The 24,573-nt window shown below is 54.0% G+C and overlaps 6 protein-coding genes across 6 annotated transcripts; 3 read left to right on the top strand and 3 right to left on the bottom strand.

Moving 5' to 3' along the window:
• Nucleotides 1-978: 978 nt before the first annotated feature.
• On the bottom strand, nucleotides 979-2,112 carry CkaCkLH20_06518 (putative dihydrodipicolinate synthetase; the record flags this gene model as incomplete). Its single annotated transcript, XM_038889235.1, has 1 exon — nucleotides 979-2,112. The coding sequence occupies one exon, from the start codon at nucleotides 2,110-2,112 to the stop codon at nucleotides 979-981; it is 1,134 nt and encodes a 377-aa protein (XP_038745533.1).
• Nucleotides 2,113-10,085: 7,973 nt separating this feature from the next.
• On the top strand, nucleotides 10,086-11,824 carry CkaCkLH20_06517 (uncharacterized protein; the record flags this gene model as incomplete). The annotated part of the gene is made up of 3 exons (XM_038889234.1): nucleotides 10,086-10,146; nucleotides 11,383-11,551; nucleotides 11,602-11,824. The coding sequence occupies 3 exons, from the start codon at nucleotides 10,086-10,088 to the stop codon at nucleotides 11,822-11,824; spliced, it is 453 nt and encodes a 150-aa protein (XP_038745532.1).
• A 426-nt stretch (nucleotides 11,825-12,250) lies between these two features.
• CkaCkLH20_06516 (putative class V chitinase) lies at nucleotides 12,251-13,099 on the bottom strand (the record flags this gene model as incomplete). Its single annotated transcript, XM_038889233.1, has 1 exon — nucleotides 12,251-13,099. The coding sequence occupies one exon, from the start codon at nucleotides 13,097-13,099 to the stop codon at nucleotides 12,251-12,253; it is 849 nt and encodes a 282-aa protein (XP_038745531.1).
• A 2,344-nt stretch (nucleotides 13,100-15,443) lies between these two features.
• CkaCkLH20_06515 (helix-loop-helix DNA-binding domain-containing protein) lies at nucleotides 15,444-17,059 on the top strand (the record flags this gene model as incomplete). Its single annotated transcript, XM_038889232.1, has 3 exons — nucleotides 15,444-15,934; nucleotides 15,997-16,807; nucleotides 16,868-17,059. The coding sequence occupies 3 exons, from the start codon at nucleotides 15,444-15,446 to the stop codon at nucleotides 17,057-17,059; spliced, it is 1,494 nt and encodes a 497-aa protein (XP_038745530.1).
• Nucleotides 17,060-17,774: 715 nt separating this feature from the next.
• Nucleotides 17,775-19,369, bottom strand: CkaCkLH20_06514 (metallopeptidase family M24; the record flags this gene model as incomplete). Its single annotated transcript, XM_038889231.1, has 2 exons — nucleotides 17,775-19,057; nucleotides 19,168-19,369. The coding sequence occupies 2 exons, from the start codon at nucleotides 19,367-19,369 to the stop codon at nucleotides 17,775-17,777; spliced, it is 1,485 nt and encodes a 494-aa protein (XP_038745529.1).
• A 1,488-nt stretch (nucleotides 19,370-20,857) lies between these two features.
• On the top strand, nucleotides 20,858-22,917 carry CkaCkLH20_06513 (g1 s regulator; the record flags this gene model as incomplete). Its single annotated transcript, XM_038889230.1, has 3 exons — nucleotides 20,858-21,274; nucleotides 21,335-22,687; nucleotides 22,744-22,917. The coding sequence occupies 3 exons, from the start codon at nucleotides 20,858-20,860 to the stop codon at nucleotides 22,915-22,917; spliced, it is 1,944 nt and encodes a 647-aa protein (XP_038745528.1).
• Nucleotides 22,918-24,573: the final 1,656 nt, after the last annotated feature.

Genomic DNA, 24,573 nt, shown 5'->3' with positions numbered 1-24,573 from the left:
TATCCGTCTGGCGCGATGAGCCACAGGCAGAAGAGGTCTGCGGTTGCTTGGTCATTCTGTCGGCTCACCGCTTTCGGCAGAGGTTTGCGGGCCCAGGTTTGGATGTCGTCGATGCCGAGACAATGACTGGTCGAAGAGGTCATGTCGTTGCCCTTGACCGATGATGCAGCCTCCTGCGGCAGAAGGGCGCATCTCGCTGACGTGGCAGAGGCGGTGTCCTGCTACTTGCAGAACTTGGGAGGGTGATTCTGCGGCTTTCCCTTGCGACGATGGGAGTTGTTGCAGAACAGGTACGTTCTGTGAGGGCGCATCGAGGCCATACTTGGAGTTTCTCGACTGGGCAGTAAGATGAAGCCTAAATACGGTTCGTATATCACTTGGATGGATCATCGTTGATATCTCGTGTAATAGCCCAAGACAATAAACTTGAGGATGGACAGGGGCACAGCGCACGTCGTGTCACGTCCATAAGTTCTGCAGCGTATGATCACTTGGTGTATTCAAGTCCACCCTGGTTTGCGACGCATGTCAGTGATCTTATCTCGTGATAGAAAGGCAATGAGGCGCAAACTTTAGGATCACGTACCTTGCATGTTAGAAAGAATTTTTGAGCATCAATGCTGTTAGCAACTTCTCACGCGTGGCAGACACGGACGTTTCTTCAAGGAGGATACCAACAGTCTCATTGAATGCCCAAATCCTGGCCTGGCTTTCGGAGTACATCCCTATGGGTTCCCAATGTAAATCCGTACCTGAATCCAAACGCCATTCCGTACCCGCGATAAGCAGCAACAAAACATGAGAATGAGGACCGCAGATGACTTTTGAAATAGGAGATGCAACCAAACATAACGCTTGCTAGACGTTATCTTGGCTGGCAAAGAGACGGGGTCACACCGGAGAACTTCTGAGAAGAGTGACCGATACTGACAACGCTCAAAGCACACCACTGCCGCACAAATGACTACCACATCTTGCTCAGAGGGACTTTTCGAGCAGTATGAGTTCTCGGAACCCTTCCTTCCAACTCTTCATCTGCTCTGCCGTTGGCTTTGGTAACGGGCTTCTCGCGACACCTCCGTAGCCCATCCAGCCTTGAAGACCGGCCTTGACTCCGACAACGCCTCCTTGAATGGCAGTCCAGTCGCCCTGTGAGACAGTCTCCTGCATGTCTTGTGCCTCCTGGTATTTCCCTTCCTGGTAGAGCTCGATCGTCCTAATGCAAGCCTTTGGAGCAATATTGGCCAATCCGGCAAGGATGCCATGCCCTCCAGCCACCAGAGACTGGATAGAGAAATCGGCCGAACCCGCTAAGACAAGGAACTCGGGAGCTTCCGCTTCGGGATTCTTCGCCAGCTTCCTCGTGGCGGCTGCGACACGGTTCAGCTTTCCCGTATTGCCGCAAGTCAGTTTGACGCCGGCGATGTTGGGATGCCGAGACAACTCGACGATGACGTCGGAGCTGAGGTCAAGCCCACCGACAGCCCCTGGAAAGTTGTAGATGATGAGCGGGATCGGAGAAGAGTCCGCAACTGCGCGGAAGTACTCAAAGATGGTTTCCGAAGACGGCGCAAAGAGACCGGCGTAGTATGAGGGCGGGAGAACAAGAGCGTAGTCCCCGCCAGCAGCCCAAGCTTCTGAGCAGTACTGGATGGTCTCGCGTGTGCTTTGGCTACCGCATCCGACAATGATGGGCATTTGCGAGAACCCGGCGTCATTCAACGCCTGCCGGGTTGTGGCCGTGACGACCTGGCGTTCAGTGTGCGTGAGATGGACCGCCTCCCCGTTCGATCCCTGAGTGGCGAGGCCAGTAACACCGGCCTGGGCCAGTCGCACGGCATGGCGGGCAATGGTGTCGGTATCCACGTTCTCAGTACCAGGTTCGAAGAAGCACATGGTCGGGACGTACACCCCGGGGACGAGCGGCCGGTTCTCATTGAGATCGACGCCGAGCGAGGTGCTGTCGTAAGAACTGGATAGAGGAGAATCCGACTCGGCGGGAGCTTCGCTTCCGGTTCTGAGGTTCGACGAGGTGTTCGGGCGGAAAGAGGTCCTGTTGAAGCCAGCTGTGAAGCTGCCGGCCGGCGAAGGCGCATCGTTGTGAGGAGCCATGGTCAGTCTAGAAGTATTGTGGAAGAAGTGGCGCCTCCGGGATATGACGGCAGACGGCAGGAGTGGTGTTGTACAGCGCAAGCTAGGACTGCAGACCAAGATAGCAGAGTATGACAGAAGACAAGAAAGAGTTAAATCACAGCGGCGTGTATGATCCGAAGAAGAATGCCTATGAAGGACTAGACAAGACCAGAACTTCGTCTTATAGAGGTGGGTTCGGTCATCTTTTTATCTTAGGAAGTGAGAAACAGAAAACGACATCGTCTGCCAAAACTGCCATTGACAGTTCCAACTTGAGCTGGAAGCCCGATGCTTCCTCCCGTAGGTCGGGCCCAACGGCATGCGTTTACCTCTTTGTACAAGAAGGTACTTCTGCTGGAATCACACGAGGGACAAGCAGACGCGCCATGCGGAAGAGAGGGCGAAAGAGTAAGTCTGAACACGACAAGCACTTGCTTGACCTAAAGAGTTGTGGTACGAACAACTGCATCAAACGACCAGGATTGTAAGTAGATTCCGGCGGCTGGACCAAGGTGCTGCAACACAGTGCGAGATATCTTGCTGCTTAGCCCTGCAAGAATTGAGCCCGGCCTTTGGTAGTGCGAGAATCCGGGAGTTGGAGGTTCAAGATCCAACGCTTGCGATACCAGATCAGGCCAGAATGGGTTGGGGTCAGCAAGAGGACTATTCTGGGGAACGCCCCCAGACCGGGCTGTGTGGGGGTTAGCTTGCCCCCCGACTTAGATACCTACCATCAATATTGCTCCATCTTTGACTCCTTGATTGTGCGTTTGGGGAGTTGATTGACAACCAGGAGGACCAAACGAAGACAATCAAGACAAGATGGCATTTGCTACTCTGAGGTAAATGGGGAATCTTGTCAGTTCGCTTACGCGTAAAGTCGGCTTGTTTTGTTTGATCACTGTTTCCATGTCAGTCTGTCTTGGAACCCCGCTCTTGTCAGCCAGAATAGAAGTCTTCGCCAGTCTTCTAATTATCCAGCATCATTTCCGAATGCGACATCCAAGTGCAGAGGTTTCGGGCGAAGTCCGAGGAGTCACGAAGCTCCCCGCCCTGTCATATCTCGTATGAGGCGTTGCCGACCTCATGGCAGGGCTGTATTGAGCAGCATGCATGCTGTTGGTAGGTAGGGGTGGGTGGCTTGCTGATCATAGTAGTACGCTCTCATGCGCACTGATGGCAAGCTAAGTTCGATGATGCTTACGCCAGACGAAGCAGGAAATCTGTAAGCATCGACTGTATTTCACACAAGCGGATGTGCCCAGCTTGTGCATAATGAGAAGCAGAATTCGGCACAGCCTGTATGTTGTCAATCCTCATGTGTCGCACTCATCTGGAACAAATCGCTGGTAGCTTTCGGCCAGGGGTAGCTTGTCGTCAATCGGCCGTTGCGCATCACAACCGTGGTGAATTTCCGACATCTGCGTAATCGATGAACTTGAATTGGGGACTCTGAGGAGCATCGCACCGGTGATGTCTTCTACCAAGACTCCATTGGTTGAGTGATTTCACAATAAGACAGCCTGGAGTGTATCTCGATATCGGCCAGGGTTCTTCTCAAATGTCTGATTTGGGGAGCATCGGAGTCCTATTCGGCATGGAGTGAGTTGGATGGGCGGGGTCGGACTTCATTGATTGCTGTGTCGCCCGTGGACTCGTCCTAGGAATTTCAGACGTCACCAGTCGCGTGATGGGAGCGGTACGATATTGTTTTCCAATGAATCTGCTCGGTTCCATCATTGCTGGCGTCCGGAAGGCCCGATGCCTCAGAAGATTCCAAAGAGCAGTCGGCCAATGTCGCATTTCGGCATGGTGCAGCGATTCGAGCAAAGCATCTGGCAGAACGACCAGCCACGTTCAATGTCTCTGTAAAATTCTTAGTGCCATGTGATCCAAAGACTTTTTCTTGACAGTAATGTGAAGCGTACCGGCATGAAATGCTGCAGACAGTAAGATGGTGCGTGAGATGCCCTGTTGATCAACTGCAAGTTGACGGGGCACCCGTTTACTGGTGACTGTGTTGGTACGAGTCGCCGCCAGCCAGTTGGGGATTTCCTGTCGTTCATCATCTGAAGAATTGACGTTCGATGCCTTTCGAGAGAGGTATATTGAGGGTTACCTTAGATAATGGTCTCCATTACCAAAGGACGGGAGGATGGTAAGAAGAGGTTCAGGAGGTCCATTGGGGAAGAAGTTTGGGTCCGGGCCCGGGAGCGGCCGTTCAGGGCACGGCTCCCCTAACGGTCCTTGCTTTCACTGCACCTCATCCAAGACGACACCATCTTCTTCCCTGTTTCATTCACACCTTGCTTGATTCTCATCTTCAGTAAACAAGAGGCCTCACTGAGAGGCAAGTCACCGTTCGACAACTTGTTTCGTGCCTTGGCAGCAAGAGAACGACCCGGTCGTCTTTGCCAAAAGCGAGTACATCATTCAAGGACCACAGTAGGCTTACGGCAACACAACCGTCCATCAGACGCAGGTCGTTCAGGCAGCAGCAAGCTAACCAAATCCGCCTATTATTGCTTCAAATAATTCTCAATATTCGACTGATGCGACTGAAGATCCACTTCACGACTTCTAAATGAGGCATCACCTTCACCATGTGCCCAGAGGCTACTTTTGTTGGCTTTGCTAGCTAAGGATTCACAGTTTGCAGCTCAATGCCAGAGCTGCCACTTCAAGCGGACCAACTTTACACACAGGGCAAGACGGCCGTCATGGGAGTTACTTGATCAAGGCCCAAATAATGGCACTAACCCCCACGGTAAGAAGGGTGTCTTTTGAGGCTACCTTAGCTTGAAGGGTCTTTCCTTGTCACGGGTCTGGACAGCACCCTAAACAGGCAACGCCCTAAATAGGTCTGGCGGTGTGGTTGCCATCTAACGGGTTTTGGCACTTCCTGAATAACGACGGGAGTTCGAGATGGATAGATCCCTTTCTTAAGTTTGCAGAAGCGCTCAGAGTACCCGGAAGTCGATGGTGAAACTCACCTCCCTTTGCCAAGCTATCATGAGCTATCAACGCCCTTGACCGGACCAACACCTCGTCATCTCATGCGAGCTGACGACGACTACGCGATTACTCGATGTGTTCTTCTCTATGCAATCATCCCAATCGAGCGGTCCTCGTGGGAAGTATCAAGTCGTTGCAGAGTTCTGTAAGTGTGCCCGAGGTCTCGGCCAACTCATCCATGCCGACCTGACAGTGTAAGTCCCACTCACCACCTTACAGTGTTTGTCTTGGTATTCCAAACCAAGCCGGCCGGGATTTCCTCGTTGGCGTGTTCGGGAATAGCGAGAAGTGTCTGCTGACCAGAGTTCCCAAGAATGGTGTAGAATCCCGCCTGGGTGGCGTTGAAGTCCTCCTTCAACCGTTCTTGCGCATCTCACACCCACGCCGCGCGACCTTCCCGTTTTCACCACTGCCTGCATCCATCCTGCGTCGGATAACGGCACCTCGCCACCTTTGCTACGCTCTCAGCCCTTGAGCGGACGACCGGCTTTCCCCGCACTAGGCACGACTTCGTTCTCGACTCAGATTCTGTCATTTTCACCAAGCCGATTCTTCAGCCGCAATATGGCTTGCTTCCATCGATCCGGTTCTCGCATCGATAGCTTGAACTTGTAGTTGACAAAAAGACGCCTCCTTCGCGTGATTGACGGAGAAACATCTAAATCCGTACCTGAAGTCTGGCCTCAATAGGGAACGCCCTGCTACGTGCCTTATTAAGTCACTTCTTCAGAAAATCAAGGCGGCAGTCCATCGGCAGCAATACTGTGCGTCGCACATAGCTGAGGTTGAGACCTACCTAGCTTATGTTCTCAGTTATTACCGTCCTTCTGGTACTACCTCACTTCTTCGGCGATCAGCACCGAGCCGCTCTGCCACGTCTGCAGTCTGAGGAAAATCCGGGGGCGGGACGTCATGCGTCGTGCATCCAGGAGCCTGATATGGTACCGAGCCTGACGTCGACGACACTCACGTGGATGATCATGGGCCCTTCCAGCTGCATTCCTTCTTGGCGAACACGACTTCGACGACGTTTTGTATGATTCGGGCTCATTCATCCCGCGGATGAAGCGACTACTCGCCCTACTTACCGAGGAAATGTTTTCCGCCGTCACTTTCCACCTGGAAACCTCGGAAGGATCCTCGCTCTCTAAGCCGTCCAATGCCGAGATGACCGAATCTCTGGTGACCCCGCCTCATACGTGTCTGATCGTGAGGTTCTGAAGCAGACCTAGGATGATCACACGGTGTTCAAGCTCAGCCATTGAGACGATCGGAGATTTTGGTGTCTACCGCCCTTTCCCCATCTCTCATCTATTGTTCCCTGAGTAATTCGCTATGTGCGTATCCTCGAAGCCGCGCTCTCCCATCCAGCAAGGATTAAGTCACGGTTGGCCCCCAACATAGAAAGTATGGGTCGCTTAAAGTCGGCAATCTCCAATCCTTACCTCAGGGAGCATGGCGAAGTCTTCTAAGGAAGGGGGAAGAGAAATGAGGAAACAAGGAGGCTCGTCGTATCAAGATCCATCTTTCGAGGCGTGGCCTTCAAAGACTCTGGGCGTCTTTGACGAAAAAGAACGTGACAATGAACTACTTCTATATACCGAACGCTATCATGGTCGAAGACGCTTTCGACAAACACTTGTCGACAGGATGCCAATCAACTCAACAGAAATGACCAGCTACATTACACACAAGATGCAAGTGACGGGTTGTTTAGTAGAAGCATCGAAGGACAAGAAGAATAGCAGCAAGTCAGCCATTCCTGGACACCGCCACCCCGGACCTTCTCATAAACCATTACGCGGCTTCTTTCCTAGCCATTTTCCGGGATCAATGTCGACTCCGAGTACCCAGCCACCTCGGACCCCTCATCCAGGCCTCAGCACACAGCAATACCCAGTGGCCGCCTCACATACCGGGCCAGAAACTTCTCCTTAAAGAGAGTATTCCCCAAGACTTGTCTGCAGGGCCGTGGCAGGATTCGCAGACCCCACGGCTGACCGAGGACTGTCTCAGCAAGCCCCCACGCCCCACGAACCCCCGCGGTCTCGACAAGACTTCAAAGCAGCCGGTTCAAGACTTGACCCTTTTCAGAACTTCTCAACCCGGTCTCCTGGGACGGTCAGCAGCATAAACGTCGCGACGGCCCGTGTCTTTGTGTTGTAGCCCGGGGTCTGGTAAGCTACTGCAACAGGGGAGAAGAATCCGGGGTGACCTGGATCCAAAAGTGCAACTGATAGGCATTACTTTATTCCAACGACATCTCCTGCCGGTGCTGTGTCAGCGTTGTGCCCAGTATGAGACATGATATGTGCGACCAACACCTTACATAAGCTTCACTTCTTGTTGTCTGAGCTTGCCGGAAGACTATTATAGTGGCAATATTATGTGCTGCGTCATGTTCCAAATTCTCGTCTATAAAATGGTCGCAGCTAGGGTAATCCTCTAGTCTTTCCTTCCAACGAGGTACATCATATTTCAAAATGAGGAAGACTAGGTAAAGCCTAAAACAGGACAGTATGGTATCTCAGATCTCGCACAACTTGTGTCCTCGCACCAGGTAAATTCCAGCTCGTCCTTGTCCATCTCGTAACTGTCGGGATGCATGCTGTCAATGCACCCAGAAAGCCGCCTCACATCCGGGTGTTTGCTTGAAGTTGAGTTCCATTCAACACAACTCGGTTTTCTTTGATTCCGCAAAGATAGCCGAATTCGCAGGGGCAGATGTACGAATGCGGTATGGGGAGATGCTTCCCATCAGACAGCATAAACTCGCCCACGTTGCCGGTCTTGTCTTTCGTATAACAAGCAAGCAAAACATGCGTAACGCAATTGATGAACACAGGAGTGATGATAACACTTATAAGGGATATCTAATGCCAGCTCTCTAAAGCAGATACACCTGTTCCACCGGAAGGGCTCCAGCATCCCTTCGCGGTCGAAGGACGTGTGCGGACAACAAAGGTCGCCGTGGTCTTTGTGCAGTCGTTTGAGGCCCTGTCGAAGTAGGTCCTTCGTCACGGGTTGGTCCCGCTCGAGAACACACACGACCAGTTTCCAACGTAGAGTGATCGATATGGGATTACCATCGGTCTGACCCCACGGAGCAGGACGATAGTAAAGGCAAGGAGCGCTTCCGTGTTTCCCGACCGCCGCAGCCGCAGTACAGTTTGAGCACTTGAAGATAATTTTGCCGTACTTATCCAAGTCGTCCAGGAGGTTTGGGTGACCAGCGCAGAGTTGCGACCAGGAGACGTCCTGGTGCGCGCACATTCTAAGTTTCCCCTTCCATCCATTGCAAATGTAGGTACGCCGTCCCTTCTTCGGCTCGTCGAACTCTTCGATGGGGAAATGATACCATCTGTGACGATCCTGGCACTTTGCACAATAGGGTGTCGCGGTTTCGAACGCCGCTACGATGTCGATAACACTGTTCGAGCTCCGCCCAGATGTATGTAAAGAAAATCAGTGGAAAGCCTTCGGTACACCGCCCGCCTGACCTCAACACTAGGTTTTTGTAGTTTTGGGTTCGAATTGCTGCAACACGGCCAATGTTTCCACGGCATGGCTGGCACAGCTTTGATTCCATGCGTCGCTTCTGCAGCGTTTCGTACTCGTCGTCTGTGAGCTGCAACTCCGTTGTAGGAGAGAGACGAGAGACGACCGGTGGCTTTTCTGTCTTCTCTAATGTCGCCGTAGATGACTCTGACAGGGAATATGTCTCCTCAGACGGTAGAGCGGCGATCGGTGCTATCCTGCGACAGTGATCGAGGTAAATACTCGAGAATATGCGTGAGGCCTGTCAAAGACTATAGAGATCGACGGTTTTCAGTTTGAGCATGACTTTGAGTATGAGCTCTCGCGGGAGGTTGTATAAAAAGCTGTTCTGGAGATTCCGTTGTTGTCTGGCTTCCCATTCCGGTAGGAATGCGAATCCAGTAACATAGCCTCCAGCGGGGTTGTCGTCTCGGAACTTGAAGATGGCTGTGCCGCCGCCGCTCTTATGACCGTCTGTGGCCTCTGGTGAGTTGGGCGGAGCATTGTGTAGAGCATCGTGGCTTCTCGGCGTGCTGTCTGGACTTGACGATGTACTTCGTTACTATTCTGCCGGGTTTACTGTCGCTTCTCGTTCTCGTCATGATGTAAACTCACATGGGATTAGAAAACTTTACTTCGACTCTCGTCTCAAGATACCTAGCTTGGATATGGCGTTACAGAGTGTTGGTGCAATATCGTAAGGAAGGGGTGGGTGAAAGTTGTTATAGACCGGAGGAGTCAGGAATGATTTGCATGGATACCATAGAAATCACTCGATACCTACCAAATTTTCATGGCCAACAGGGCGAAGAGAGTTGCGGCGTCGAAAACTTGCATCTGGAAGACATTTTACAACAAAAAAGCTTTTTCTTACTGCACTTAACTTTTGTTATGGAGATTGTACGGAAACCAACGACCAGTTGTGATATTGCTCACAACCAACCCATTTACACGAGAGTGCTCTGAACGGCCTCGTATATTACGATCATCACATGATGGCCACGGGGATAAAGTACAGACAGTGTTTTTTAATGCTTTTACAACTGCAATCCCATTCATATCGGCGCTGAGATTAGACATCCGGGCTGAACCTCGCTTGCGACATGTACCGACGGCGGCTTCAAGCGGGACCGTTTCCGCCAGACATAACCTGTCAAAGACCAACAAGGCAAAAGTCAGCCGAGCCGTACATGTCGCCATCGTCACTAAGCGATCTTCACTCAAAAGCAAAAAACGGCTCGCCTGATGCTATAAGCCGTAAGCATGACATGCGTTTCCAGGTGCCGAAACACGAGAAAGCAAGTCTGGTAGTATACTTGACGATGGCAATTCAAGATAAACGTTCGAGATCCAGCTGCCCTGACGACCCTGCATGTCCGGCCACCATCCCCGCCACTCGGATGGGACCCCTCCAACAGACTATTCGCTGCATGGGACACGTCGTGCGTGCGGTGCGGGCATGTATGTTTCTCAAATGTGCGTGTGACGAACGCAAGCCACATCAGCCCATTCGCGCAGAAGTTCGCGCAGTGGGGGCGCCTTCGAGAGAGGTCGACGCAGGATGCCGCTGACACACTGCGGTTGCGTTTTTACCCCTCCTCTCCTGAGCTCGATGACCCCCGAAGAGATCTCCGTCCCCTCGGTAACCCCTATCACCGTGCTCGTCATCGAAGGGTAGCATTCTCTTAAACTTTTGGGGCCGGCGCACGTCAAGAGCAGCATGGAATCTAGACGTCGTGACTTGAAGGTTTACGACACCCTGAGAAGATCCCAAATGACAGCGTCCTTGTGTGATAGGGCAGACCGGGATCTACCCCGGAGGAGTCGGGCAGGGGTCCGGGGGTCGTTGTTTGTCACCTTTCGTTCTCCACTGCCGACGACAATCCTTTTCCATCTTGGTCTTGCTTTTCTTCCTCACTTTCTCTGTCTGTCTCTCTCGGACATGTACAGAGTACAAGGGACGTGGCTGGCCCCCTTTCCTGCTTCGTACAGGTTGTCGAGAGGTTGGAGATCTCGATGATATGCTCGAGGAGAAAAGAGACCATGCCGGTACCCTTACCCACCGCCTTTTTCCCCTAGTCCCCAGTCCAAGACGAACCGGGAAACCAAACACCGAGGGGGGAGACTGCCGGCGGCGGTGGTGCCCAGCTGCATGGAGCCGAGGAGGACCCAGCTTTCGCCAAGTGACGTCGGTTGTGGCTCCTTGGTGCTGGCGGGACGGAAATCACAGTACCCTCGAAAAGCACTGCTTATGGCCGGCCCCTCCTCTCGAGTCCCCATTGAAGCTGTCAAGTTCCGGACTGCAGGTTTTTTGATATGTGATACCGTTTGATTTTCCATGGCAGTTGCGCATCTTGGAACCGGGATAGACGCTGTTTCCAGTACCGCGGAACGCGGCCAGGCGTCCGGGAAGTGCCTAGACCGCGCGGTATGAGTTGGATTTAGCTGAACTCTCGTGTTCTCATACGCAATACTTAAACAGGCTGGGGAGCCTCGTGTATTTTCTCTTGACCCTCGTCCTGTTTTGTCCATAATTGACACTCCAACTCAACACTCCGTCCACTCTTCAAGTCTTTTGACCCTATTACTACATAATCCTGCCAGAGACTCCTATCGAAGTCCTCTGCCGTGGATTCGATGCCTTGAAGCTTGACCTAGAGTGATTTGCCATCTAAGCTTCCCGCTGTTATTAGACAGCCCGCGACTACCGAGTCCGAAGCAAGAAGGCAAACACCGAAGTCCTCCACCGAGCCGACTGCATAGTCGAGTCACAAATCATATATCGCAAGGGGCCTGCTGTTAGCAAGCTCATCAGACACTACATACCCTACGACTTGTACGGTGATGGGCCCATGTTTCAAGATTCGTGGTAGGAAGAACCGGCGATCAGAAATGACAAGCTAACGTGAGATCCAGCGGTGACAACCGCGTTACAGACTGTCGAACTTGCCTGACGACGATGTGCGAGCAGATCGACAAGAAGTATGAGTGCGGCCACACGGGTTTCCACGATATCAAGTGGTGCCAGAACGTCGGCAGGGGCTGCATGGGCCCCGGTGCCCAGCACGAGACCGTTGCGTGGTCTGGCTTATGCACCGACTGCGCCAATCGACAGTCCGACCCGAACCCCCAACGTTGAGATAGTCAAGGGGCTGAGAAGCCGGCAGGCTAAAGTCTCTGGCTAACGGCTGGTGAGCGATAAGATGACTAGATGGTTGAGAAGGGAGAAGCGATTTGGTGGGTTGAATAGGTAGCTGGAGTGAACAAAGCAGCCTCTTGCGTAGATGATCAAGCCTGACAAATCATATTTTTGGTCGGGTGCATAGCTCTTTCCCACGAAACCAAAACCTTAGCAACTGAGAACCATTCAAAGTATGAGATTGTAAGAACCATCGTATTTCAGTGTGGTTTATGAGAAACAAGTGGTTTGTAAGTGAAGTGAAGGAGATATGACATCTCTGACAACGGCATGCCTGACTGCCTATGCAGGTGACCCAGCCTGAATGCTTTCTTCTAATCCGCGGCTTCATCCCGTCGTTTCACAACGCGACCATGCGACAGCCCTTCAGTGGATGAGATTCGCAGGAACCTTCATATTCAGATACTTCCGCCCCCATGACTGACCGCGGGTCGGGTGCCAAGTCATTTGACCATTTGTCCAGCAAGAACAGGCAGACGAGACATCTTGGCACACATCGCGTTGGGTACACACGCTATATAGCGACAACGGCAGGCCCATGCCCCGGAGCTCATACGGACGGCACTCGGTCCCGAGGACCCTGGCGCAGAACTGGCTCTGAGAAGCCGCCGCGGTGCCAACGGCGGCCTGGAACCCGGCGGCACACTCGTCCGGTAGGCATGCCGGCTCCGGCGGGACAGTGATTCTGGGCGCGGTTGAGGTCCTTGTGTGAAAGCCCGCGGTTCCAAATGTGCCTGGAAGGTATCCTGTGGGCTTGGCTGGTGGTGTCCCGCCGGTTTTGCTGGCAACCCATCTAGGCCTTAACGTGGTTGACGATCTAAGAGCGATGATATAGGACGGCACCGGTATCGAAATAACCATTTTTCTCTTCTCAATCGTAGCCTTGGGTTCTACGGCGGTGACGGTTGAGACTGCGGAGCTCATGTCGCCGACTTCGACGCAATACCATGTACCGGGTTTGATTTCTTCCTCATCGCATGAGTGCAAGTGATCGAGGCCTCCGTTGAACCAGACAAAGTCCAAGGAAGAGATTGAGTTGGCGTCGGAGATGCTTTCACAGTCGTCACCGGCTTTTGCTTGGTAGAACTGACTGCAGTCGGGGTGAACGGGCTGGTGAAGCGGGCTCGGAGTGGAAATCGGGGTTGGGATGCCCAAGCCATACACTGGTGATAGCAGGACCAGGATGAGAGCTGCGGCGGACTCGTATGACTTCATGCTGAATTGGCGTCGAAGTAACAGTCTTCATTGGAGTAAGTAATATCTTGAATGTTGGAACTGAAGACTTTTGACTACACCGCGACTTATGGCTATATAAGTCGCAGAGTCGGGCGACCGAGTCTTTGAGAAGCAGGGATGTCATAAATGTTGCACTAGCAATCATGGAAAGAAACATTGTGCTGTGTTGGCTTCCTATCTTGATGATATCCGCATCATCAAACACCATATTGTTACCCAGCTTCAACCACTTGGCTCGGTCTTTTGCGACAACAGTGCTATGCATATAGAACGCCTTCAGAACAATTAAGCGAGTGGCAAAATCAAGTAGCGCCGATGGAAAAGAAGACATGCCCCTGAAATCAATTATAGGGATGAGGTCGAGGTCGTACGCAAGGACAGCCACTTGGCAGCCATAGAACCGGCGCGTCGATAAAGGCGTTATTCCCCAACGGCGCCAACGTTTGTCTCGGGCTGTATGTCTCGACGGTTCCACGTGTGCGCCTCCGCCACCGAAATACCGGCCGGAGTTGGAGGACGGACGTTGCGTTCCAGAGCCCCTTCTCCCGGGCTTCTTTTGACCGGATGGCACGCACGGTTCTTGGCGAGGACGGAAGAGGATGGCAGGGAGATAACGGGAGATGCAAAGAGACAGCGGAAGCCAGGCTCGCTTGGTTTGACGTTGTGGTACCCCATGTCGCTCGTCCCGCCCCGGCCACCAACGGAGACGTGCCTCTTTTGGGGATGTGTAACCCAGCTAAACCAGTTTTTACTGCAGCGGATGGAAGAGTGCTGCTTTCATGCTCAAGGTGCGGTAAGGTAAGGTACCTTAGTTGGATACCGTTGTGGCTGCCGGCGGAATGCGGAGAGGTGTCATGGAACCTGGGAAGAATGGAAAGCAGGAAGCAGGAATGGAACTCGTCTGAAGGCCTGGAAGCTCTCAGCGTTTTGACTGTCCCTAGGCCCGAAGCAGGCAGACCCTGACAGAGCGGGAAGTCTAAGCTAAGGGCGGAGACGGAATGATTGATGCAAGGATGTTCTGCAAGGCTGATAGCTCTGAGTTGGGGGCCGTTTCGAATGGCCAATCAGCCGGGAATTAGCTCAGACTTGGTGGGATCGGACGACTTGAGCTGTTCAGCCGCGAACATCGTATGATAAAAAAGCTCAAATGTTCGATTTTTGATACAGTCTTGTCCATGTCCCAGTTCGGCCCCGGTCGCTGGCAGATGCGATGTCAGGCCACTTGCTCTTCCCACTCCGCCCGATTCTCGAGGTCACCACTTGGGTTTCCCGGGCCAATTGGCAATCTCTGCACATGTTGGTTTTTTTTATTTTGTGTTTTTATGTTTTTTTTTCCGTCGTTTCCCCCGTTTTCCCTTCTGCTTCATTCGCCCTCCTGGTTCTCGGCCGTCACTACGGTCCTGGCCCCGAACATTCGCATTCTCACCACCACCACCACCACCACCGTAACTTCAGCCACGGAATCCGGCGCGGGTCCTCTCTCTCCTGTGAGTTCTGTCCCCGAACATCAGTCGACTTTTGGTCTTCGCCTTCGCCTTCGCCTTCGTCTTCCTTTCCCCCCCAACGTCCTCGTCCACCTGCCTGCCGCCTGCCTTTTCTCTCCCGAAGCTCCCTGCCGCTGCCGCATAACCACCTAAGGTGTGACCAGTCATTTTCGTCGTCGCCTCCACAAATTCCTCCCCAACCCAACCCTCAACTCTTTTCTTGTGCCTTTCCCGTCTGGCGCTTCTGTGTATCTCGTTGTCGCTTTCCCGTAACCCGACTCGTGCTCTTCTCTGATTTGTCTCTCTTGCTCCTGCTCCTGCACGAAGCTCCCCAGCCCGGCGGTCCCAGCTTTGCCTTCTTGTCTTGGACCTTCGACTACGAAGTATTCGGACCTTGGCTGATCTTATTAAGCGATATCCCCGCCTCGTCGCCCTGCCTACCTCTACCTTGCCGCCCGTCTACGAACCCAGACATTTCACGGCCTCTGAACGCGACCGACATCTTTGTCCTTGAAGATACTGCATCCTGCACCTCGATCCATCCCTGCGGACACCGACGACTGCTGCGACTGTCCCTTGCCGCCATTGACGAAGCTGCCATTGGACTGTCCTCTTGTCCACAGGTCGCTATACGAGGTCGTACGACTCGTCATCTTGAATCGCCGACTCCTCCTCCCCAACGCGGAAAACGTACGAGATCTGGGTCCCGGCGCTCAGGAAATCACCCGCAGACGATCGCGCCGAGCATCCACTCTCCCTCCCATAAAAAAATCACAAAAAGCGATTTCTAGATCGACGACCGCCGACTATTCGGGGGCCGAAATGCTGGCTTTGTGGTGATGGACCCCAACTTTCTAAAGGACCTCAACTACTTCGCCGTCCCCAATAACCAGACCAACAACTCTGTGGAGCAGCCCGCCGAGTCATCGGCCGCAGGTGCCGCCAGAAATGCGCCCGACGCCTCTTTGTGGGAGGCCCTAGGAGCCGACCAATCCAACTCTGAGTCGACCTCCAATGGCCCTTCCTCGATGCCCTCTTTTGCGCAGGCTTCGCCGGCCAGCACGAACTTCGGCATGGGCCCCATGCCCGCCCAAATGAACTTCGGGCAAGGTCAACAGAGGAACGCTTTGCCGACCCGAACAGCTCAAAATGCTGGCCCGAGACGGCGGGACGGACATGAGCGCAAGCGGACCAAGGTCGACCCCGAAGCTGCGGCCTTGGAGTCCGTCGACTACTGGATCCAGTTCGACGATGATGAGGAACAGAAGCTGGGCGGTAGCTTCGAGATCGACTTTTCCAAGCGCAGACACCCTACTCAGAACTATTCCAGGTATTTTGCCTGCCTTATCCAAAGGCCCATATGCCAGGGCGCGACAGCTGACTCTCAACCAGACCGCCAGCTGCGAATCGTCTCAACCCCATGTCCACAACGCCCGGTCTAGGCGCTGGACTTTACACGAATCCCGTGTTTAAGCCAGAAGACTTCATGGATGACACTGCTCTCGATAACGCCTTGTCCGAGGACGAGGACGTCTTGGAGTCGATGAATCTCGGCGATCAGCTCGGCAAGATCGACTCGCAACCTCCCTCAGAGGTCCCTCCCCGAGAGGGACTGTATTCGACGCCCCTGAGCTGGGAGAAACCGGCGCCAGGTCTAAGGATGAACCCCCTTTTTGGCATGGGAGGTATGGGCGGCGGCATGGCTGGCATGGGCGCGCCTATGCTCGATCCCGAACAGCGAAGACTGCTCGCCATTGCCCTCAACACCGGCCGGTCGTCATCGACGAGTATAGGTTCCGGGATGGGCTTTGGTGTCGGTGCTGACCTGGGCCCTGAGTTTGCGAGTCTTGAAAACTTCGATGCCCACATGGCGACGGCAAGCATGAATGATCTCACGAGAGGCCCCGAAGATCCAGATCTTCAACACAACAAGGGCAAGGAGAAGGAGAAGGCCCCTGCGCAACGGCCTGCAGTGTCGCGAACCACGACTGCCGCGACAGGGGTGTCGGAAAAGTCCAAAGACAAAGGCAAAGGAGGCGACCGAACGGCGCATAACGACATTGAGAGGAAATACCGCACCAACTTGAAGGACAGAATTTCTGAGCTGCGCGATGCTGTGCCATCACTTAGGTCAATACCCGAAGATGGAGGCGAAGACGCCGAGGTGGACAGTCAGTCGCAGCGCGGCCCCAAAGTGAGCAAGGTAAGTTCTGACGCCTCATTCCTTCTCATCTTGCGCTGCGTTTACTCACATTTGACTCAGGGCACTGTCCTCACGAAAGCGACGGAGTACATCCATTACCTAGAGCGAAGAAACAAGGCCATCATGCGTGAGCACCAGGAACTCGCGAGACGGCTGCAGGCCTTCGAGCAACTCCTCAGTGCAACGGCGCGGCAGCCGTTCCCGATGCCGAATTACAGCAGAACCCTGTTCGACCCGAGAGGATTCTGTTAACATCTCTCTCCCCTTACTACATTACGCATTTACGATTGCGAAACTGTACATATTATGGTGTCACGGGCTGTCATTCGCCCTAAAATATACGATTGCGGTCAATCTACGAGGCATGAATACATGTAGGCATATACAGAATAATGCCAGGTTATCAGACCTGTACCTTTTATCGTTTTGCAGCATCGACATGTGAAATGTGAACAGCTTTGAACGGAGCGTGGACGAACTGCTTCGTCAGTGAATGTACCAGCACAGAGGCCGGCGGGCCGCTGGGAGCTTCACATTGCCACCGAAACAAACGAGTTGTCTCATCCTTTCGTCCGCATCAGCTGATCAACACGTTTTCTTGCCTGGACACTGTGCCCCAGGAGGCGGGAGATGTCCGTCAGTGACAGATGGCGGAGCCCCGCCTGTTCCATTCGGAACGTGCCCAAGGAGGAACTTCCCTGGGCTGTCAAAGCTCCTGGGAGGCAAGGGTCCTGGGTCTCCCGGGTTGTTGCAGAAGTCAAATCAGGGCATGTTGATTGTCAGCCGATCGGGGACATGTGTTTGGCCAGATGAGCTGCGTCTGAAGCAGCAGTACAAAATTCTATAGCGGAGGCTGCTCCTAACTTTTTTTGTACAATAACACCGCGTGCGAGCCGCGAGGGTTTGGTAATTTACAAACAATACAGCGTTGGGTACAGTTTTACGTTCTGATGTTACACGGGGGAGTTTAGTCCCTCAGAGCCTCGATATCCGCGATCTCCTTCACGGCCTCCGTCGTGAGGACGTACGGCGACTCGGCGTCCACGCATATGCTGTCCTCGATCCGGACGGCCATGCCGCGGAAGTGCTCCGGCCAGCGGTCCGTGTCCGGCACGTAGACGCCGGGCTCGATGGTGACGCAGTGGCCCGACTTCAGGGGCGTCCGCCTGCCGTAGCCCGGCACGTCGTGGACGTCGAGCCCCACGTAGTGGCCGACGTGGTGCGGGAACAGCACGTCGAGGTCGCGGCTGGTCATGTCGAAGCCCAGGCTCTTGAGCTGCTCCAGCAGGCCCCTGGCGGTGTGGTCGTGGATCTCGTCGAGGGAGAGGTTGGCGTCCTCGCGGCAGAGGGCGACGCTGGCGCGCTGGACGGTCAGGACGGCCTCGTAGAGGTCGCGCTGGGCCGGGGTGAACTTGCCGTTCACGGGCCAGGTGCGGGAGATGTCTGTGATGTAGGTGCCGTACTCGCCGCCGGCGTCGACGAGGACCATCTCGCCGTCGCGCATGACGTTGTTGTTGACGACGTAGTGGATGCAGAGGCCGTTCTGGCCGCCCGCGACGACGGGGACGTAGGCGGGGCCGTCGAGGCCGTCGGCGGTGAAGCGGTAGTCGAGGAAGGCGTGGAGGTCCTTCTCGCGGGTCCACTGCCGGCGCATGGCGTCCGTGATGACGCGGCCCGAGATCTGGCCCGCGCGGCGCATGTTTGCGATCTCGGCGGGGGACTTGAAGCAGCGCAGCGAGTTCATGACGGGGTACAGCGGGAGCCTGACGGAGGGGAACCACGAGTCCTCGCCGCTCTTCATGAGCTGCCACAGCCGGCCGCCCTGCTCGCCCTGCTTCGGCTTCTCGATGTCGGTGTAGACGCGGGTGGCGGACTTGAGGATGTCGGGGAGGTAGCGGTCGACCTTTGCGATGTCGGCGGCCTTGTCCGCGTTGAAGATGTCGGTGGCGGCCTGGATGCCGTTCCGGGCGCCGGACCACTGCTCGGCGATGGGGTTCTTGGGCTGGGCGAAGAGGTGGAAGGTGAAGTCGCCGAAGTCCTTGCCGGTCCGCTGGATGACGGCCAGCGAGTCGCCCTCGTTCCAGCCGGTGAGGTAGAGGAAGTTCGACTCTTGGCGGTAGGGGTAGAAGACGGCGCCGGAGCGGTACTTGAGGTCCGCGGCGGAGAGGACGGCGACGCCGCCCTCCGGCAGCTTTTCGGCGAGGCGGGCGCGCCTGTCCCAGTATTCCTGGGCTGTGATACCCGGTGTGACTGCATGAATGTGTTAGTGCGACCTTTCTTTTTCTCTTCTTGCAAGCGCATTATTCAAGGGTTGGACATTTTGCATGCTGTATATAGGGCGGATTGGATGTTTTACTGACTCTCGCCCGCATTAAGGATGTGAGGATGCGTCTCATGCACTGGCTGGCCAAACTGGAGATCGGCGGCGGAGACTACGGCGTCGGTGTAGCGCCGGATTTGACGTCCGGGTACGGATGCTGGCCGCCATAGTGATGGTTTGCTGCCGCGGGGCAGCTTGTGAGCGGCCCGAAGGGCTCGACTCACTGACCGTGAGGCGTTCATGATCCAGGAATGGATGGATCTGAAGGGGATGTCGGGCGGGACGGATTTTATGAGCGAGGTTGAGGAGAAAGGTTATGATCCTGATGAGGTCATCACGAAACGCAGAGCCTCGACTGAGAAGTGAGCGTCAGTCGGGTTCCTAGGCGAGTGTTCGCTCTTGCTCTGCGCTACCGCCTTCCGAGTGCGCTAGACTCAGGACAGTTTTGTTTGTCCGTCTGGCTGACTCGTCAAGGTGCGATTAGTGTCCAGCCCAGCGCAAGCGGCCTTTTCTTCCCTTGGACGAGGAAGTTTCAACTGAGACGGATGTGAGATGCCTTTTTCGGGAATGGGGCCACAATGACGAACTCGGGTTAGGTACGAGATTGATTTTTGTTTGTTTGGTGTGGAAAGTTCGGATATGTATTTAGTGAGGAAGGACATGACTATCAGCACGCGTATGTAAGTAAGTGCGGTGGTGCAGTAATACGATGCAGGGCGGGTGTTACTGTCAAGGTTGCGCCTCCACCAACCTCTCGATAAGGTACGGGTACGAAGGTGTTGCCGTGAAGAAAAACATAGCAACAACAGCAATAACAGCAACCTGCAAGAGGGAAATGATGTATCCTCGGCACGGTAGGAACTACCTAGGGAACTATTGCGTAGCCCGCAGCAGCAGCTGGGATTTGCAGGCGAAGGGGTCAGCAAAATGGATCCTCGCCTGGCAGGATTTTTCATTGTTTTTCCCACTGTAGCTCCATCCAATTTCCAGGAAGGGCCCGTCGTTACCAGACGCAGTCCAGTGTTGTTGGTCGCTAAAACATAGGGAAACCTCACTGTATTCCGTTCACCACAGGCGGCCCGGACACTGTGGCAGAGGTCGCTGGCCAAGCAAATTTGGGCGGTTGCTGGAGAAGGAGGTTGGCCCGTGCATGTTTTTGACGCTACCGAACGGGGATTAGCGCTGTTATTCCCCCCTCCCAAACCCGTCAAGCGCGACTTGGGTCACTAGGATCATGGCCCGTGGTCCACGAACCCGGGGGACTGTAGGTTTCTCCCATACCTTACCACCTACCTACAAACACCAACCACGCTCACTCCTGCTCTCTACCTTGCTCATCCATATTAATAAAGCTCTGCCTTGGACCTGCCCACTTCACCCTCCTCTGTCTCTTTTTGGTCCTGATCCCATTTCGACCCTCCTCTCAACGCCTCTCTCCCTCCTTCTCGACGACACCCAAAAACTCGCATCTTTCAATGTCGTCGTAAATCCTCGAGACACGCTCTCTGTTCGGTAACGCGTGAAGGACGTGTCAGCCTCCACGTCGCGTGCCCGTCCACAGAGCAACCCCCCGCCTCGCTCTCCGAAGAGGAACCACACGCACCCACTCACACGCACACGAACCACACGATCAAAACAACAAGCCTTCTTTTTCTTCGCCGAGCATATTGATTGGACATTTTTTTATGGCAGCCATATCCCTATCGCCCACTCCCATTCCGAACACGGCCATGTCTGCTAGACGAGCGCCTTTGTCTAGCAACCCCAATGTGGCCAATTCGCCCTTGAGAGCGGCTTCTGCTCTGGCTCAGGCTAAGCAGAGACGCTCCCACGCTAATATTCAACGAGAGGAGCTTTATGGGCAGCCTCCTCCGTTGAAGAGACAGGCCGTTGAGAGTGTAGCCTCGCGTCACCAACGATCCCCCTCCAAGATCACGAAGCCTTCTCAGCTGCCCCAGCGTGTCGCCCGCCCCGTTACAAAGGAAAAGGACCGATCCGCAAACCACGATGACGCCGCCAACGTCGACAAGATCCGCCAATGGCAGCACGAGTACCGTGGAAGATTCCCTAAGATGGTCTTCTACTTCGACGGCATCACGGAGGATCAGAGGGCAAAACTTGTCAAGCATGCTACGTCCCTCGGTGCTGTATGTGGTAGAAATTTATGCTGGGTAAAAGTCACTGGCTTGCTAACACGATTCTCCTAGAGCAATGAACGCTTCTTCTCGAGCAGCATCACTCACGTCGTAACCGCCCGTCCGATACCCTCCCAGGAGGACACCCACCCCGCGCATGATGAACCCGAGCCTGAAGAACAGCCCCAGACCATTAACCCGTCTCTCCTCGACCGAGCTCCCGATGCACGGAGACGTTTGCTATTCGATCCTCCTACGAGACGAGCCCACGCTCAACCCCAGGATGATGGCATTAGACGGCCCCGCGCGCCGCGTGTCATGGACGTACTTCACAAGGCCCGTGACATGGGCAAGAAGATTTGGTCCGTCGAGAAATTTCAGAGGATGTTGCAGTTCTTGCTCGAACCCGACCCGCACGTCGTGGCTTCGTTTGGCGCCGAGGGCAAGTCCTCGAAAAGTTTGAGCACGAGAAAAGCAGCCGAGGAGCCGGGCTTGATGCAGTTGCTACAAAAAGAGCGCCTGAACGGCCCTTCGGATGCCGTCACCAGCCGGGAGATGATCCTTTTCAAGGGACCGTACCTTTACGTGTACGATATTGATGAGAAGCAGAAGCCCATTATGGTTCGCGAATATTCCAAGGTCAACAACAAGTATGATGGCGAGTGGCCGCAATTCCGAACTGTTACAGACGGCCGCTGTCCTTTCGTCGAAGAGCCGGAACCGGTCGAGCGAACGAGCCGTAAACAGCAGACGCAGCAGAAGGACCAGAAGGAAACGAAGGACCGCGTTGCGAAGCCCACACCTGAGGAGCGGGCGTCTTTTCAGCCTCCCCAGATGCCTGCGCCCAAGGCTGTCATTGGCAAGCGTACACTTACAGAGATGCAAGACGGACAAAACAAGGCCAAGGCGGTTGAGAAGCCCATGCAGATGTTCAACCCCCCGAAGGTGGTGGCTGCGAACCCGATCGATTTCCGGCCCCAGAATGCTTTCACGAGCAGGACTGGCGCGGGACGTTTATTTGCTGGCGAGCCTGTGGCTTCTGGGGTGCAGCCTTCAAACATCACGTCCGCCATTCGCTCTCAAATGATTTCGTCTACTTCGGGTGTCAACGGGACCAAGGCTGGTACCAGCAAGGAGATCCACGGGTTACAGCGCAAGGTGCTTCAGAGAGGTGCTCCTGCGCCCCAGGATGCCAGCTCTCGCCGACTCACCGAGATGAGCCTGGATGCCACGTCCACGAGATCGACCAGCATTTCTAGGACGACGAGCAGGCGGATGGAACTCATGGAAGAAGATGCAGAGAAGCAGACTTCCAAGCTCATCCGGACCAGCTCGAAGACACAGGCGCCTCCTGCTAAGAGCAAGCGCGATCTCAAGCCGGGCTACTGCGAGAATTGCCAGGACAAGTTCAAGGACTTTGATGAGGTGGGTCAAATCCAATTTGAGACTTTGTCAACGAATTTCGCTAACGAACTCTACAGCATATTCTTACGCGCAAGCACCGGAAGTTTGCAGAAAATGATGACAACTGGGCTGAGTTGGATGACCTGCTTAACCAGCTTGAACGACTGCCGCGGGGGGTGAGGAGTACCCGCGAACTGTCTGCGCACGACGTGTCTCCGCGCCTCGGCGAAGAGGAATTGAGTGAGTGGTAGGAGCCGCTTATATTTCGCTCCAGGGCGCGCAACATGAGGACCAACGCTGCCCCGTTCAAACATCGATTTTGACCCCCTTTTCACCGAAAGCACAAAAGCTACGGACTCGTTCCACACACATATGGAACCAATGATACCAGTGGACTACCCATCAAGAAACCGCGTCAGGTTTCCGGTCGTGTTCTTTTTCTCTTCGTCTTTCTCTCATCGGTCGGGTCGCACTGAAAGCATTGCATGCATTATGGCGTTCGGCATGGAGCATTTTATACCATCGCGGGCTAAGTTTCCTTATTTGGCGGGCAGTTTGGGAGGCATTGTTGTCATCCGGAGACCGGGAGGGTCTGGAGGAACAGGGCAAGGGCGAGTCATAATGAGCATGGTGTAGATATATCATTGAACAGTCTATGCCTGTGTATACTGTACGTTGAACACGAAACGTTATCTGGTTGGGAAGTTCATGGTGGTTGGGCTGTGAACAGCTCAATCACGACAGGCGTTTCGGAGCAATTGAAAGCATTTTCACCTACTGGCAATTCCCAATGTTTCGTTCTTGTGCGAGTCTCCGCGAAGAACATGAACATTACTGAGGTCACAAGTGCTCTAGCCTATAGTCTCAAAATCTGAGTGGGTGAGTTGACTTGTCTAACTCGGGTGAGCTTTGACTCATGTTCCTGATGTTCGGGTAACCTTGACAAGCAAGATGTCTAAAGTGGACATGCTCACGCGACACATTTGAGGATACAGGACATACGTCTTGGCTGCCTTTGGTCTTAATCATGGGCTTAAGGTTTTCACAGGTAGCGGGAGACTTTAGCATTTGATCTCGATAAAAAGCAAGCCAGGAAATCAGTATGGAAGTCATGATTGACCAGCCAGGAAACAATGAAGAAAAGTGTAGACAGACCACATGGGCCCGCCGATGTAAACAGCACAAGTCAGCTGCCACATGGGTTGTCGATGTCAAAGCCGGCAAGCCCCGCACCGCACCGCACCGCGCCGGCCGCTCCGCCATCCCGTCTCCCCTTTCGGCGGTGCGCACGGACTCGTGTGGGTCGCTATGCTTGGCCCCCGCACGCATTACATACATAAGTCTAAATTTGGGACGGTTTCGTCAACAAGGTCTTCGTGGCTCAGTCGGTAGAGCGTTGGTCTCATATCACTCAATATGACTCTGTCTGTAGATAGGGACATCCAAAGGTCGAGAGTTCGAGCCTCTCCGAGGACAATTCTTTTGCTTTTTAGCATTCTGAGTGGTGGGTTTTATTTCTTTTGACTAAATGCACTTTTCTGCTAGGAAAAATTTCATTTTGAAGTTGTGGTGTGGGTAGAAAGGAGGATTGCGATAGGTAGTGCTGTGATCCGCGGGATGGTCACTTACAACGGACGACGATATGTATACTGCGCACACCTTGATTATGCCTTCATTCACCGTGCTATTACTGATTCCCATGGAGAGAAGGGAGTGGGTGAGAGCATTGTGGATTTTGAGCAAGATCAAACCGGTTTGCTGGTTCTCATTGGATGAATGGTCATGTCGAATCCAAATTGTAGTGAGATACTGGCACTGAAGCCTTCCATTGCAGCGATCGACCCCAAAAGCTACCCCCATCCAAGTTGTGCATTGTTGAAGAAAACGCGTGAAACATTGTAGTTTAT

Source organism: Colletotrichum karsti (genome assembly GCF_011947395.1).
Source record: "Colletotrichum karsti strain CkLH20 chromosome Unknown Scaffold19, whole genome shotgun sequence".
NCBI lineage: Eukaryota > Fungi > Ascomycota > Sordariomycetes > Glomerellales > Glomerellaceae > Colletotrichum > Colletotrichum karsti.
The sequence above is the reverse complement of the archived record's forward strand: the minus strand, read 5'-3'. Positions and strand labels throughout refer to the sequence as shown.